The sequence below is a fragment of the Lampris incognitus genome, chromosome 2 (assembly GCF_029633865.1).
Source record: "Lampris incognitus isolate fLamInc1 chromosome 2, fLamInc1.hap2, whole genome shotgun sequence".
NCBI lineage: Eukaryota > Metazoa > Chordata > Actinopteri > Lampriformes > Lampridae > Lampris > Lampris incognitus.
In genome coordinates, this window is record NC_079212.1 from 133,144,549 (window position 1) to 133,160,288 (window position 15,740).

At 45.3% G+C, this 15,740-nt stretch overlaps 1 protein-coding gene across 1 annotated transcript; it reads right to left on the reverse strand.

The window, feature by feature from the left end:
* Positions 1–4,265: 4,265 nt before the first annotated feature.
* Positions 4,266–6,369, reverse strand: msx1a (muscle segment homeobox 1a). Its single transcript, XM_056274633.1, has 2 exons — positions 5,858–6,369; positions 4,266–5,365 (listed from the first exon to the last, which is right to left on the reverse strand). The coding sequence occupies exons 1-2, from the start codon at positions 6,282–6,284 to the stop codon at positions 4,947–4,949; spliced, it is 846 nt and encodes a 281-aa protein (XP_056130608.1). The 5' UTR covers positions 6,285–6,369; the 3' UTR covers positions 4,266–4,946.
* Between the last annotated feature and the right edge of the window lie 9,371 nt (positions 6,370–15,740).

Genomic DNA, 15,740 nt, shown 5'->3' on the forward strand with positions numbered 1-15,740 from the left:
ATCAGAACTCCGCTGACTCCACCCGATATTTCAGATTATTGTTCATCCGAGAATTTAAAGCTATGAGGGCTGTAGCTATGGGACATTGGGTTTGTTTTTTTTAATTTTTTTTTTTATGATTATGTCTTGGTATCCGATGTGTGAAAACACCATTCTGGTAAAACTGATTCAGATTGTCCTTATTTGAAGTTTACAGGGCAAAGAATATGCTTCGAAAACAGAACAGTGCAGGACCCTTCTCATCCTTAAGGCCTTAAGATGCTTTTATTCAGGAAAGCTTTTCAATTAACCATGTAGTGTTTTCATTGCCTGTTTTTATTATTTTATCGCACTGTCAATCACTTTGAGATTGTCTCTGCCAATGAAAGATGCTATACAAATAAAATGTATTATTAATAATAATAATAATAATAATAAATTACCAGATGACATCCATTAAGTTAGCGCTACAGGCCTATGGTAGGCGAGGCTCTGTATTTTTTTAAACATATTGTAAAATATCTTTAGCGACTAATAACACATAAAATAGTGAATAGGTTACAAAAAAAAAAAGCACTGGTGCCCAGTTTAACCTAGCTAGTTTAGGTGACACGTGTACTTCAGGGAACAAGTGGTCTAACGGCCTAGAGACATGAAGGTAATGCTGTTGCAGGGTTTAACCAAGTTTTAATCACGCTTGCTATAGGAGAGAAGGCACATCACCATTATCTCGATGACATGCAAGGTTACCTTTTTTTTCTGTCACCTACGTTTGTGAATGTTGATAAAGTAATAATCAGAGATTTAAATTAGGTTACAGTCTCCTGTGGAGCAACTGACCGACCCTGTTGTCCAAATACAAAGTTGATGACTGGGAAAGGACTTGATAAAGTGTGGGACTATCATGCTTTAGTGCTTCGGGCTGTTGCTGATATCCTGTGCAGGCGTGGACTCCAGTAGACATTTCCCAGCCTACATTTTAAACAAATTATCTTTTTCAGAAAGCTGGGCCACATGGCAGGCCACCGACTACTGGGTTAAATCACAACTTCACCAAATATAGGTCATAGATGTGCAAAACCCAGGCTTTAAGCATCATTTTAACGGTACCCACGGTACCCCCCCCCTTTCCCCCAACATACAATAATAGAAAATAAATACCTCCGCTTTGGTTTAATCAGCTCACATCTTGTTGGGTCTTTTAGTCCATTTTTTCGTCCTAAACTTCAGTTTTTCCTTGAAACTGATAAAGGATACACGATGTGGAAACGCACGTCCACGTTTCACATCTTAACAGATACGTCAATGTACGTTTTTGTTTGTTTTGTGTTTTTTTTGGTCGGTTTCGCTCTACGCGGGTCACCTTGGTCCCGCACGAGAAAGCTCACAGGGAAAACCGAAAACCGCGGAGAGCCGTTTGCTGTTCCCGCTTTAGACGGAAGGTGGTAGTGTGGTGACTTTAATGACACGGGGGGAACACCGGGGCCTGCGTGTAGGCTCCTACAGGTCGTGTGAACCTCGCTTTAAGACGATGGTAACCAAGTTTAAGGTCAGCGCTCTTCCATCGTCATCACGTTCAAACACAGACAGCTACTGTCATCAGCTGGTTATAATAACACATGCAGCCTAGCCCCCCCCCCCCGTACTGCCTTTTTTAAATGTATTTACAAAACACTGTCCATTATGTGTATGAATTATATTAGGCTCGAACCCACCCGATAAATAATATAAATACACCTAAATGTTATATCCGTGTAACGTTGGACTGACACGTAAATGTGAGACAACCAAATCTTTCACTCGTTTTTCTTGACGGCTATGTTGAAAGTCTACGTTGGCCTACTGTGGCCTTTAAACGTGAAAATGAAGTAGCCCAACGTTTCTCTTTTGACGTGGAGTTTAATGTAGACTAGAGCATAAACACAAACAGTTGACTGTACAAATACACACGCACACGCACACACACACACACACACATGCATATATATACCTATATATGAAACCAGCGTGTCGTGGCGTGACGTGTATAATTTAATAACGCGATTTTTGAAGTATATGAATATGAATGTTGATGCTTGTAAAATTACTATTATGTGGAGTATGCGTTGGATGTAAATAGAGGTGTTCATAGGAATACCCTGTCCTGAGCGGAGTTTAGACGCAACGCATCTGTGGCTACATGCACGTTTAGGCGTACATGTGTATAATATTCAAATGACATGCAAATATATCGCTGGGTGAAATCAAGGGAAAACAGGGACACATTTGTATCTGTTGACAAGTCCTGTTCCTTATATATCAGGCGGCTGAGAGCCATCCTTGAGTCAGCAGACCGACCGCTTATAAATCCGAGTTATGATGGCCTATAATATCAGCCCCACTTGGAAACCCCCAAAGGTCCACCGTCTAAAGGCGGAAGAGGCTAAACACCTACCCATAGGTAGACCTATAGGGCTGTTCTCTACCTTAAAGAGATCACCTACAAATAACACGACACAACGGTCGACGCATCGTTTTAGCGATCGCTGACCTTGTTTCGCGTTTACAAGACGCGTACAAAGAAGAAGAAGAAGTTTGATTTCACCAGCTTCGCTTTTCTCAACAGACAAGATGGATGATGTGTCTCCCTGGAGTAAACGACCCCTTGTGATTTGCGGGACGGTATAAGCTATTGAATTTGTTATCTTCTTTACCCCTGGGGGAGGGGGGGCAGGGGCAGAGAGAGAAAGACAGAGAGAATAAAGAATGGTAGACCTTTTAAGACGCGAAGGACTTAAATTCCGTTTTATTTCTAATTACACCCGTCTTCTTTTGAGATAAAGCACATTCCCTATCAGCGGAGTCCCCGCTGATTGCTCGATGACGCATACGCTCCATATTGAATCTGCGGGGGTAAACACCGTGATTCCTGTGCTGGTTTAGGACGGCCTGCGACAAAAGGGGTTGCAGAGGAAACGAAAGCAAGCGAAGAAAACTGTTGCACGTCCCAGTCCCCCGTTGACATTTTAGGAATGACAAAGGTTCCGCCTTGCCTGGAGCTACAGCCTCGCTGGAGCCGGCGTTCGTCTGCGGCAGTTTGCCTTTGCTCATTATAGCAATTATTTTACTACAATTTAACCCCTGCCTGAGTGGTGCGTACGAATGTCAAGAGAAAGCCTTTGAAAGTGCCACGGACCGGCCGGTAATTTGCCCCCCAGCTATCTGATTTTGGGGTATTTAAGGCTTCATGATGGCAGCAATTGACTCGGAACATTCATTAAGTTTCAAATCGTTCCTTCATGTGCCGCGGGAATGTCAGGCTGACGAGGCGTGAGGCCCCGTATGTTTACGTGTGTGTGTGTGTGTGTGGGGGGGGGTGACACACACTGCGTGGCATCTTTATAATATGGCGTCATCCTTGCTCAATTATCACGCCGCCCAATAGCCTAATCGATAATGGTACTTTATGAGCGAGCATTTTCGCAACTCAGTAAATCTCCGAACCGATCCTCGGATTTACTGGACCGACTCAAGTCCCCGCAACCGGATTTCGATAATGGGGCCCCCCCCTGCGCGCGCGCGCGCGAGAGAGCTCTCCGCTGGCGCCAGCAAAATCTGGGCGAGTTATCTAAAGCGATGCGCAGCAGCTGTAGAAATAGCGTTGCGTTTGTGCCTAGTGAGCTGAGATGACAGCTACCAAGTTTTTAATTTACACACACACACACGCACACACACACTGCGACACTCTAAACAACACGCTCCGTTTGATGAGCACTGACATGTAAAAGACCAAGACTGCCATTCACATGATTGATGAATACACAAAGGAAGAAGCTCTAGCTAGTGCTGCGTTTCACTCTCAAATAGACGCGTGTACCCGCATTGGCAGCCTACTTGGTTAGTCAGGGTCACGTTATAAGGCCTGGTCATACATGGACATATTTTTAAAGAACCAGTCCGGCAATTAAACTTTTAAGGTCATTTGCATCGTGGAGACGTCAAGACCGAAAAAAAATCCTTCGTATTAAATCCTGTCATGTATGCTGAGTGTGCAGAAGGAGAGCCTACATGCCACATGTATATCTGCTGAAATGTTCAATTTAGACCCACATGCTTACCCCCCCCCCCCCCCGACGTGGTATTGCATTGTCGTTTAACAATAATATCTGTCGAGTTGAACTCGAAACTTAAAATGTTCTATTCAGCGAGCGTGACCGCAAGTAGTACACAGCTCGGGGAGGGGGTCGTCACCGATCTCAATGTTTCTCAAAAATCAAATACATGATGCCATTCGAGCATAATTTCCGACGATTTTATTGTAAAACTAGCAAACTGTTGAAATGTCAGTCAAAACGAACAACTGCTTAATGAAAAAGAATAAACAATTTATTGTTAATTTATGTCACAAATATATTCATAATATAAATGAGGATATTTTTTTTTCAAATATACATTATTTTATAGTACACAAATCCCTTCCAAAGGGAATCATTCCAACAACAGTCAGTGCTGTTATAAAAAAAATGCTGTGGTTCTCTAAATCAACAAAGAGCATTCATTTACACTGGATTCACTATAACCCACTACGTTACGCATTTGTATGAATGCAAATTGACAAAAACAAAAAAAAGTATGGTGTGTGTTTGCAGTGTGACAACAGCCCAACAAAGTGGCAAGGGCCCAACATACCTGGGGTCTTGCGCTCGCTGGTGGAAAACGTCATTTACGTAAAGCCCTTTCCCCCTGTCCTCAAGTCGAAACCACACGCGCGAGTGGCTTCCAACTCGACGGCCATGTTATGACACACTGTGCGACACTACGGCCTATTGTCCATATACTTGACTGTCCGTCATGATATGTCAGAGGCCTTACAGGAATGTGGTCTTTTTGTCTTGTCTGCCAATGCTGTGAACTTACTTTCGTATAGTCATGAGAGGTTGGACGAGCTTCACTCCTCTTGGCATCGGCACCGGGTCCCTCTCCCCTTGTCAGGCCAGATGGTACATGCTGTATCCGACGTGGGCAGCGTACAGTCCCACAGGGGAAACCGGCAGGGAGTGCCTCTGAAACGGGTGTGAGCCGCCGTAGGACGCGGGGACGTGCGCGCCCAGAGGAAAAGAAATCCCGAACGCGGGAGGCAGCATGGGCTTGGCTGCCATTTTCAGTTTTTCCAGTTCGGCCTCTTGCAGCCTCTTGGCCTTCGCTCTCCTGTTCTGGAACCAGATTTTGACCTGCGTCTCCGTCAGGTTGAGCGAGCTGGAGAACTCGGCGCGCTCGGCGATCGAGAGGTACTGCTTCTGCCGGAACTTCCTCTCCAGCGCGAGCAGCTGCGACGTGGTGAAGGGCGTCCGGGGCTTTCGGTTGGTCTTGTGTTTTCTCAGCGGACACGCGGGAGGGCTCAACCGTCCTGCACACAAACACCAAAACAAACAGAAATGTTGATGATCAAACTTTGTAGCCCACCCCACCCCCCCGTTTATTTGTTTGTTTATTTATTTGTTTATTGCCTTATCAGAATCAAGGGGTATCGTACACTGCACAGTGTAGTCTGACTGATAAAAAACCCCCAAAATATTTGAATTGTGAATCAGTTGTGATTTAGGGCTATACAAATTGCGATGTAGGGCTACATTTTCATTTAAGGCTACACAAATGGGTGATTTGGGGCTATACATATATATATATATATATATATATATACACACACGAGTAAATCTGACTTGGAAAGTGTTCCAGTAAACAGCCTTACTTGGCAAAACAGAGAAAAATCACAAGCTGTGCAAGACTATTATCAACGTAAAACGAGGCGACTATTACCAGCGTAAAACGAGGCGAGTTACGACCTACTTGTTGTTCGGTTTAACTCCCGGGCATTCACCATAACAACTCTTGAACTTACGTGGAGGCGTGGGAGAATAGCGAGGATTCTGTATCCAAGAATTCCTGTCTTTGTTATCTGGGCTTTCTGGCTTGATCAAAACGTCCTCTTGCATGCTCATTATGTCGCCCACTGAGAAGGAAGATCCCATGGCCATAGGAGATAGCGAAGTATCCAGGCTGGAGAGGGAGCCCATCCTTGCGCCCAGCGCCTGGGATGTCCCGGCGACAGACGAGGTGTCCGGGGAGGACGACTCTCTGCTCGGCTTCCTGTCTGCCATCAGCGCCTCGACGCTGAAGGGCAGAATAGCAACTTTGGGTTTCTCCGTCTCCTCTGGCGCAGTTAAGTTGGTCTGCATCTCGCCTCTGCTGACCAGAACCGAGCGCGACGGAACGTCTTCAGTTTTCAGACCTGCGGTTAAAGCTGACATGGCGACGGTTGGGGCCATACAGGTCCGAGTCACACTGGAGGATGAAACGCTGCGGCGAGTAGTCGTCGGGGGAAGTCAGGGCACGCTGCTGCGGTACATCTGAGGCGACGGTTTCCTCATGTTTATGTGACCAAATTGGCGTGCACGGCTATAAACCAGGCGTGGACAGCCAGGCGTCCAATCAGAGAGCAGATGGGCCGGCCATGCAGAGATTCCGCTCTGGTTACAAACTCAGCTCTGCGAGGGGGGGGAAAAAGTCAACTATACTGGCTAAATTTACTTCTCATAACTGACTTCAGATAAACAGTCTAACTCGGAAAGATCAAGAAAACCTAATGCCGCAAGATGCTTATTTAACGTGTTTATGATAAGTTAGCTCGCTAATTTGAGTCGTTGTAAGTTGATTATTGAAGCTGAATAGCAGTGTTATCATGACAAAAGTATGCTGTAGACCTATTCCAGGTGAGCCAAATGATGACTCTTAGGTCTCATGCTGAAACGAAATAGTAAAAAAAAAGAAAAAGAAAAAAGCCCTGCATATTGCGCAACAGTGTACTTGCCTTCCTTTATGAGATGGGCCTCTTGCAGTGCGCTGTTTATTGATGGCTGCGGGGCTCTAATCAGATCGAAACACACAAGCCTCCGCAGTCATTTAGTGGTAATTATCGGGCTTGGGGGAGGGATCACTGGGATTTTTCTCCTTTGACTACATCCATTAGAGTCAAAAATTATGTGCAGTCAAGGAAGGGGGAGGAGGCAGCTTGGAGCCAACGGGAGATTTAACCCAGGACTGTCACTGATTTACCTGGCTACCACAAGCACGGGCCTATACTTTCTTCCCATCTTCTTCCAGATTGTGATTTTTCAACAAAACAAAACAAAAAAGATCCACATTCTGTCAGGAAGAGTTTGCCATACGTTGATCTGTCTCACGGTTTGCGGAAGAAGAACAATAAAAAGTCAAGACTCACCTCGCTGGGCACCAACTCGCCAGGTCTTTTTTTTTTCCTTCTTCTCCTTCTCTCTTTCCCTCCCTCCATCCAAACACGTGCTTTATAAATCCACCAAGAGATGATCGCATTAACAATTGCGGTGTATCCCATCATCGGGGAAAGCGTCCGCGTTGCTAATTGCTAAGCATAAACAATCTGTCACGATTTGTCAGTCCCCCTAATAGGCAGACAAGTTGTGTTGTTTTCAGGCGCCAGCAGCGGCCTGATCAAAGCGCGCTGCTTTAGGGAGACTATTGAAGAGCTCTACGCCGCATCAAGAGTGTAGTCCGCCTCCTCCCCGCCCTAGCCCAGGGACATTAGGCTATTCAGGCTGAAAAATTAGCTCTCTCGGCCGATCGCACGCCATTTCCAGCTATTCAGATGAGCACCGTGGATGGTGTAATGTAGTGGGCCACTGTGAAGGAAAAGGTCAGCGCGTAGCTATTTGCAGACAGTCCCTAACTGAAAAGGATTCCTCACAAAGTTGTTGTTTTTTCTTCTTCTTTTCTTCTACAGACCTGGCGGTTGTTTTACTTCGGACGAGGGCTCTCTAGCGTGATTTTTTTTTTATTTCACCGCTGCTGTGTAATTTCACCATCCAGGGTGACAAAGTGATTTAATAGTGACGCTGTTCGTTGCGCACGCATAACTGCCTCTTACATTCACGAGGGGCCTTTGTTCGTCAGTGAAAGTTGCCCTGTCTGATAACAGCGCCGCGTCGTTTTCTTGATGCCGGGGATCTTATGGGGGCGGCGGGGGGGGGGCAAAGCGGGGCTACATGTGCACCGCGGCGCGTTTGGAAACGCTTAAAACTCATACATAACCTGCTCTGAGTGACACCGTGCGCCGCGCGCCTTTGAAGTCCCGCACGGTCTCGGTCGCGCTCGGTCCCCTCTCCCCCTACACACGTGCTCGTAAATGGAGTCTGCGTAAACACAAATAGGCACACGTGAAATGCATTAACAATGTCTGCTCCGGCCACCTCATCACTCCTCACCTCACCTCCTCATCGGCGTGTTCCGCTCCTGCTCCGCCCGGCCGGTGCGTAGTGCGCAGCGGAGGGCAAACGGAGAGATCAGTGAACCACAAGGTAAACTCCGCTCGGAGCGCCCCTCCGGGGGTTACCTCCGCAACCTCTGTGCCATGCGTGTGCGTGTGTGCGTGTGTGCGCGTGAGTTTATTTGCCTCCTTGTGACCAGAGGGACAGTGGTGCTGGGATACATTGTTGTCGGCAATTAGCATCCCAAACACTGGCCTTTCAGAGGAGCGACGCGCCATAGAGAAGACGATTACCGCACCGCTTCATTTAGATCCCGAGGCGGCAAACAAACGAGGATTGAGCCGAGGTTTAAAACAACCGTAAGCCTCATCGGACCTTTGTTTGACTCCATAAACTACCTTTGATTCCGAGTCAAGAGGCAGGGACGCCAGACAAAGGGCCATTGTTGCGCCCTCCGAAAGTTGTCTTAACCCTTTTCATGCGAGGTCTGTCAGTCCGGACCTAGAAAGACCTAAGAGGCGCTGTTGATGTCGGGAGGCATTTCAGGCAAAATGTTTGCACTTGGGTGAAAGTAGATGACTTTCGTCCTGGGGACGATGACAACTCGCATGTGAGTAGCTCCGAAATCTCTTCAGTTTATTCACTCGGGAAAGTTAAATAAATGCATTGTGTTTTTTTTCCGTCGTCAGCATCGGATGTCGTAGAAATGTTGGTAATTCATAGTAATGATAATAATAATAATAATAATAATAATAATAATGAGCAGTTAACAAGCCAACCTCTTGAGAAAGTCACTCGCTTTCCACGAGGCCCACATGGGAAACGATTTGAGTAAATGGCGACAATTTGATTCAGTTCAGAGAGATGAAAGACCGAACTCCCGCCAATATCTCTGAAATTATAACGTATCCGATTTCAAAGCAATTAGCGCAATCAGGCGCAACGAGGCACTTGGCAGCATAAGTAACAATGCCTCACGGCTCTTCAAGCTCCGAGATGCTACGGCTACACTGCATGTTGGTACAATCAATTTAGCAGGTGTACATCCAAAAGTAGGCCCCACTGTCCTGTCCTGGAGACTGGGCCGAGTCATGGATACCGACACGTTGATTTCCCCAACAAATGTGTGATCACTTTCAAACGATTTTTTTCTTAATACACCAGGAGTCTTTATTTTATTTTTATAATGTAATCCATGTCAGGTATTTGTGTGTTGTTGCACACACTCGTTTAGCTTAGATAGAATAATGGCACACATGGCAACATCTTAAACGAATAATTTCATTACGTGAGCATTACGTGTTTTTTTGGGGGGGGGGGTAACGCTGCAAAAGCTTTCAACCGGAAGAGAGTCTACAGTATAGTGCAGTCCGGCGGCTGACGCCTTGAAGTGAGAACCGTGTAGACGGATGGTCTGTACTCCGTACGGGGGGGGGGGGGGGCGTGTAACGACACAACGAGGGAACGCATCTAAAGCTTTTACAAGTGGGACAACCTCAAGGTTGAGGAGCGTAACACACGTGATGGCGAAACATTCAGCCATTCCGAGTCATCCACTTCTGAGGTTACTCACATCAACCCCCGCGAACTTGTTCCCGCTCCTCTCGCTCACATTCCCGCGGATGACACAGACTTGTGTGTCCAGTCGGTGACTGTAAAACCGCTCTCCGGTGCTCGGGAGGGAGGGGGGAAGAGGGGGAGGGAGGGAGGGAGGGGAGGGGAGGGGGGTCAGTTCAGTTCGGCTGTTCGCGGGGAAACGTGACTGCTGGACGACGTCTTTCGGTGGAACATTTGCGTCAGGACGCCGTTTTATAAACAATCCGCCAACGCTCTCGAGCTCGCCGACGACTGCCAAGTCGGGAGAGTAAAGCGTTGCTGGTTAGACCTGACCTACCTTCGGCTTATGGGGTTTTGTTGTTGTTGTTTTTTTTAAAATTTATTCTTAATTTTCTGCCACACCAAACACGACAACACGATGCTCACTGCAGATCTCAGTCGAAAAGCAACCGGATAGTCTATGTTCGATACGGTTTGTTTTTGTTGTTGTTTTAGTCGCATAAGAGTTGTACGTCACACACTGACATGAGCCCAATAAAACGTGTCACCGTGTTCCACATCTTTTATAGACCCGCCGCTGTTTTCTTTACACCAGCCGAACTGGACTGTTTTCGTTCGCCTTTAGCAACAGCATCAATTACAGGAAATACATCCGCATCAGTGATAAACAAAACAGTTGTTAATTATTATTATTATTATCATGATTATTATCAGTGGTAGTAGCAATATTAGCGTTATTATTAATTATTATTTTGTTGTTGTTGTTGTTGTTGAGCTAGTTTGTTGTAGCAAATGATTACCGACAAAAATAGTATTCGTGGCTAAACATCCTAAACGGAGAATATACCTACACGTCTTTTGAATGCTATCGAAAACAAACTGATCGCTGTTATCTTTTTTGTTTGTTTGTTTGTTTGTTTGTTTTTTGTAATGACAGTTTTCACCCCAGAACAATACATTTAGAGAACAAAAGACTCTAAATTCCTGTCCTAATACGCGTTAGTCTGCGACAGGCGGTGTATCAAAGGGAAGAGAGATAGCTACAAATTCAGTTGGCTGTAACAGATCCAGAGCTTATCAGCTGGCCCATCTAATAAGGCAGTTTTTGTCCTTCCGTCTCAGTTTAAGACATTCAGTCTCCCCCCCTCTCTCTCTCTCTCTCCCTCTCTCTCTCCCTCTCTCTCCCACACACGCACACACGGGCACGCACTCACACATGCGCGCGCCAACCTTAGTTTTGAGAGCGGGCCTATTGCCATTCTGTAAAGCCTGACCCCTGGATGACCTTCAAATCAGAAATAATTTGATCCTATATGACCCACGTTATCTCCACGGGCACCTATAGAAATGCGCGGCGCCTCTAATCCTCTGGTAAGGTTAGATAAAACTGCATTTTTTTAAAAATGTGTAGCGTTCAATCCTTCAATCAAAGACATCTCAATTACCGGAGGTATTGGTGTGAAGTTGAATTATCGCTTCTTTATTTCTTTCACGCCATTAAACAGGAAGCCTACCAGAAAATCATTTGCAAGTCACTGGCCTGGTTAATATGATACGGGTCATCTAAATGACTTGATTAACCGGTGACATATCGCGGAGTTTATGTTCGATAAGCCGATCATTTACCCTCCTCCCAAACAGGGCGCGCGCTTGTTGGCGACAGGCTGAACACATCCCGAGACGGGATGCTTAATAAGCGCGTAATGAGACGCAAGTCATCTCAACCGTCTCGCGCAGCGCGCGGGCGAGAAAACGCTTCGTGGTCACGTTAATTAAATGGCCCATCAAACGGCGTCTCCCGCGTTTTCCATCTCTCACAGCAAATTGCACGAATAATGAAAACATGTCTGCTCTTATTTTAGGATACCTGCTCATAAATATTGACAACGAAATCAATACAACAACAACAACAACAGGGCTAATAATAATAAGAATAATAATAATGATAACAACAACAAATAATAATAATAATAATAACAACAATGATAATAATAATATAGTGTTCTTATATGCTACTGGAAGCACCAAAAGTGTTTTATTCATAACTTTCTTGCGACTAACAATAAAACAATAAATTACCGTTGATTGGGAATGTTTTATATTCCCATTATATATAGTGCTGCAATGGTCCTGAATATAATAGTCACCAAATCTAAAATCAGACCATTACTTTGATTTGACTGGATTTTAATGTACATACTCAGAAATCATATATACTTATAAATAATAAACAAAATTAAAAAACGGTCAATATTAGTTAAATACAATTCCTTCTTTATATATATATATATATATATATATATATACACACACATATACATACACACACACACACACACACACATATATATACATACACACATACATACACATATATATGTGTGTGTGTATATATGTGTGTGTGTGTGTGTGTATATATATATATATATAGATAGATAGATAGATAGATAGATAGATAGATAGATAGATAGATAGATAGATAGATAGATAGATAGATAGATATATAGATATAGATATATATATATCCCTTGAAATAACCTCTCTCCAATACATCCCCTTCCCCACATGGAAACTAAAATACTAACATCACTTTTCCATTTGATCAGAAACAGTGAAGCAACAGCAGGTGTGAATGAGCATGCTGGGAAAATAGATTAATTATGTTGGCGCTGACACTTTATGTGAACAATCTTTTAACCATCATCATCATCATCATCATCATGAATGAATCATAGGGATTCTTACATCTTTTTATAATTTAGTCATCTGGAAATATCAGCCCAGAATATTTGCTTTGCCCTTCCAGCAGCACTGTATGTACATGGTACATAGGGAGTGTGTGTGTGTGTGTGTGTGGGGGGGGGGTCTTGTTCAAAGTTGGACTGTAGATGGCGAGTCTCATGTCCCCCAGATTAGCTCTCGTAGCAGATATGGCTCCAAGCTAATCTCACAAGAGTCAACAGTCTGCAAGCCGGTGGAGATCCAGCCTCTCGCAACTCCCCATCACCATGCTTTGCCTTCCCCCGTCCTCTGTGGGCCCCTCCCAGAGAACAACATCATCAGTGACCCTTTGCTGACTCCGTCCTCTCTAATCCTTTCTAAGTGTGGGGAAAGCCTGTAATGATGAGGAGTTGGGCTTTTCCACAGGTAAAGTCTCCAGCCTCTCCATGTCTCCCCACAGCCTAGAGACACCGGAGATCCACTGGAGGTCTAATGGGGCTGCGGTCCGAGCTCGTGTCTGCAGAGGAGAGGATGCTGTCGCCGTGTCCCTCCGCTGCTCTACAGGTGTGGCAAAAAAAAAGGGACGCAGAAAGGTTTCCCAGCATTCATCTGCTGACATTAAGGCACTCTCTACACATCCACCGAAAACCCCAGCAGCCAAACACTGTCAAAAACCAAAAAACAAAAAAAAATACAGAAGGATTTCATTTGTCAGACACCAAATCTATGGTTGTGGAGATCAGACTGACATAAAAGGCGGCTGAGGCCCGGGGACCACGGCCAGGATGTGGTCTGGAGGGAGAAGACAAGGAGCGATACTGGGAGGTGGGATTAAAAATCATTTCCGTGGTTTTAAATTTAATCATCTCCAATTTTAAGACTACAATTTAAGTTGCTCATTTTGTGTGTGTGTGTGTGTGTGTGTGTGTGTGTGTGTTGGCACCTTAAGCCAACAAAGGAATGGTGCTAACACTGCCAATTCTGATTGAGATCACAAGTTTGGCAGCAGGTTGGATTAGTGTGTTTACCAAATACATTATGTTGTATCCACGGTGGACTCGATACACACTGAAGCTCCCTGATGTCATTGGTGCGGAGTGGCCTAAAAAGGTATGCCGTTTACTGCACGCGTGCATGGTGTGCAGACACCCACTTAACTCTGTAATGCTGTTGTTGTGTTGCAGGAAACGGGTTTTCCCTGGCACGGCAGCTCGTTGGCGATTCTCCTATTGGTCTGTCAAGGGCTCTTAAAATTAAGTTAATGACGGGGGGGGGGGTTACAGGTCACGCACGACGATACGCTGTTTGTTTGTGCCGTTTCCAGTCTCCCCCTCATGCCGGTTATCAAGAGCAAGAGTTCGGGACGCCTTTCATTTCAGCGATAAAGGCACCGTTGGCTTTGAGGTCACCGCTCCCCATCTCGTTAACACCGCCCCCCTCCCCTCCCTGACACTGGTGTTTTAGCACCACCGGTGACATTTTTACCTTTCCGCTTGAAGACAAAACCATTCGTCATCACAAAAGGCCGTCGTTACACACCTGCAAGTATTGACGAAGGCAGCAGCGCCGCACAAACAGTGCAGCGTGTGCACATACATGCTCAATGATGCCCCCCCCCGCCCCCCACCCACGGGGTTACAGCAGGCCTCGCATTTGCGGACTCCTTTTCTCACAAATGGTGAGGTCACTCAAGTAAGGCCCCCATTCGTTTGTACCACAAGTACCTACCCAACCCGACCCCCCCCCCCCGCCTTGTTTCCTGGGGGAGACATATTTAATTTAATTAAGGCCTGTCATCGCTATTGATTTTGGCACTTTCAATTATGACCCAGCCATTTATGGGCTCCATGGGCTGTGGATCTACTGATCTGTGATGAGAGCGCCCTATCAGTGCAGGACCACATGGATGAGAGGCCTCTTTGTCTTCCTTATGGCCCGCTGCTGTCTGCCGCAGACACTGACATATGGCCACCGCCTCCGTCCCACTCCCCTCCTGCTACCCATAATTAATCCCTCATTAGACAGCTCTTTATTGTTTAATTTGTGCCGTTCGCAATCAAATTGGGCAGATTAATTGCTACAGAGTCTAGGAGTGGAGGGGGGGGGGTATCCACTTTTTAATTACCTTTAGGTTTTTATAACACCCGTCACGGTACACAATGACATAGTCACATCTTCAAGAAATTTTCTTGCCATCACTTTTTTTTTTCTTTTTTTTTTGACTGATGAACCGTTATTGAGCTGCTCCTTTTGGGAAGTATGGCCTCCGAGCGCAGACTGATTACAGCAGTATATAGTCCCTTGCAGACCTAATTGCAAAAGTCAGTCTTACAAATTCTTGTGTTTATTTATGGCTGTGGCCTTTTCCTTTATGTTCTGTGTAGCAGCGGTGGTTGGTCAGCAAAGGTGATTAGCATAAGGTAGCGTGTGTGTGTGTGCGTGTGTGTGTGTGTGTCTAAAAACTGGCAGTGTATTGTGTGTATTATGCATTATGTGTATTATGACTGGGTGGTGTTTGAAAAATAAATACAGTGAGTAAATATGAGCACTTCTTGTGTGTGTGTGTGTGTGTGTGTGTGTGTGTGTGTGTTTGTGTTGGCAGGTCATATAGGGATTATCAAATCTCATGTCTCACATTGCAGTAGGAGTGTTGTCGTCCCTCCATTGTTCAGCGGGAGTCGGGTCGATGCCATTTGGGTCAGTCGTGTTAGGCGCGACTGTTCACTATACAGTCCCGTTCTATAAAAATGTAACTGGCTATTTGTTTGACACATTTTTATGGCATAATCTTAATTGGTGACCGAAACACCAGTAGCTTTTAACACTTAATAAAGAAATACTCTGCCGCGCTTTGCTCAGGCACCTTGTAAACGCGGTTCTGGGTAAGATTTAAGTGAAAACAGGTATGAATATTGCAGTCGCTCCCTGTTTACAAGGTTAAAATGATGAAACAAAGGCAAAACCTGTGCATTTTATTCACACACGATCCAGGAACGCCGGATTGCATGTCAGAGCCCGGAGGTTTTATAATGGATTTGTTAAAGGTCTAGAATTGAGAGACAAATACCGTATTTGGGTCATCGTCCCCTGTAGGCTATCAATCACTGATTTACCAAACCTTCATTAAAATAAAGCCAGTTTTTTTTTTACAAACTGTAATCTGTTAAGTACCCTGTGGAGCAAGAATGGTATTCATAGAAAAAA

Coding starts and splice junctions, on each gene's coding strand:
- msx1a (XM_056274633.1), bottom strand. CDS start 6,284: ATGGCCCCAACCGTCGCCATGTCAGCTTTAACCGCAGGTCTGAAAACT. Junction 5,366..5,857: donor CTATTCTCCCACGCCTCCAC/GTAAGTTCAAGA, acceptor GTTTGTGTGCAG/GACGGTTGAGCCCTCCCGCG.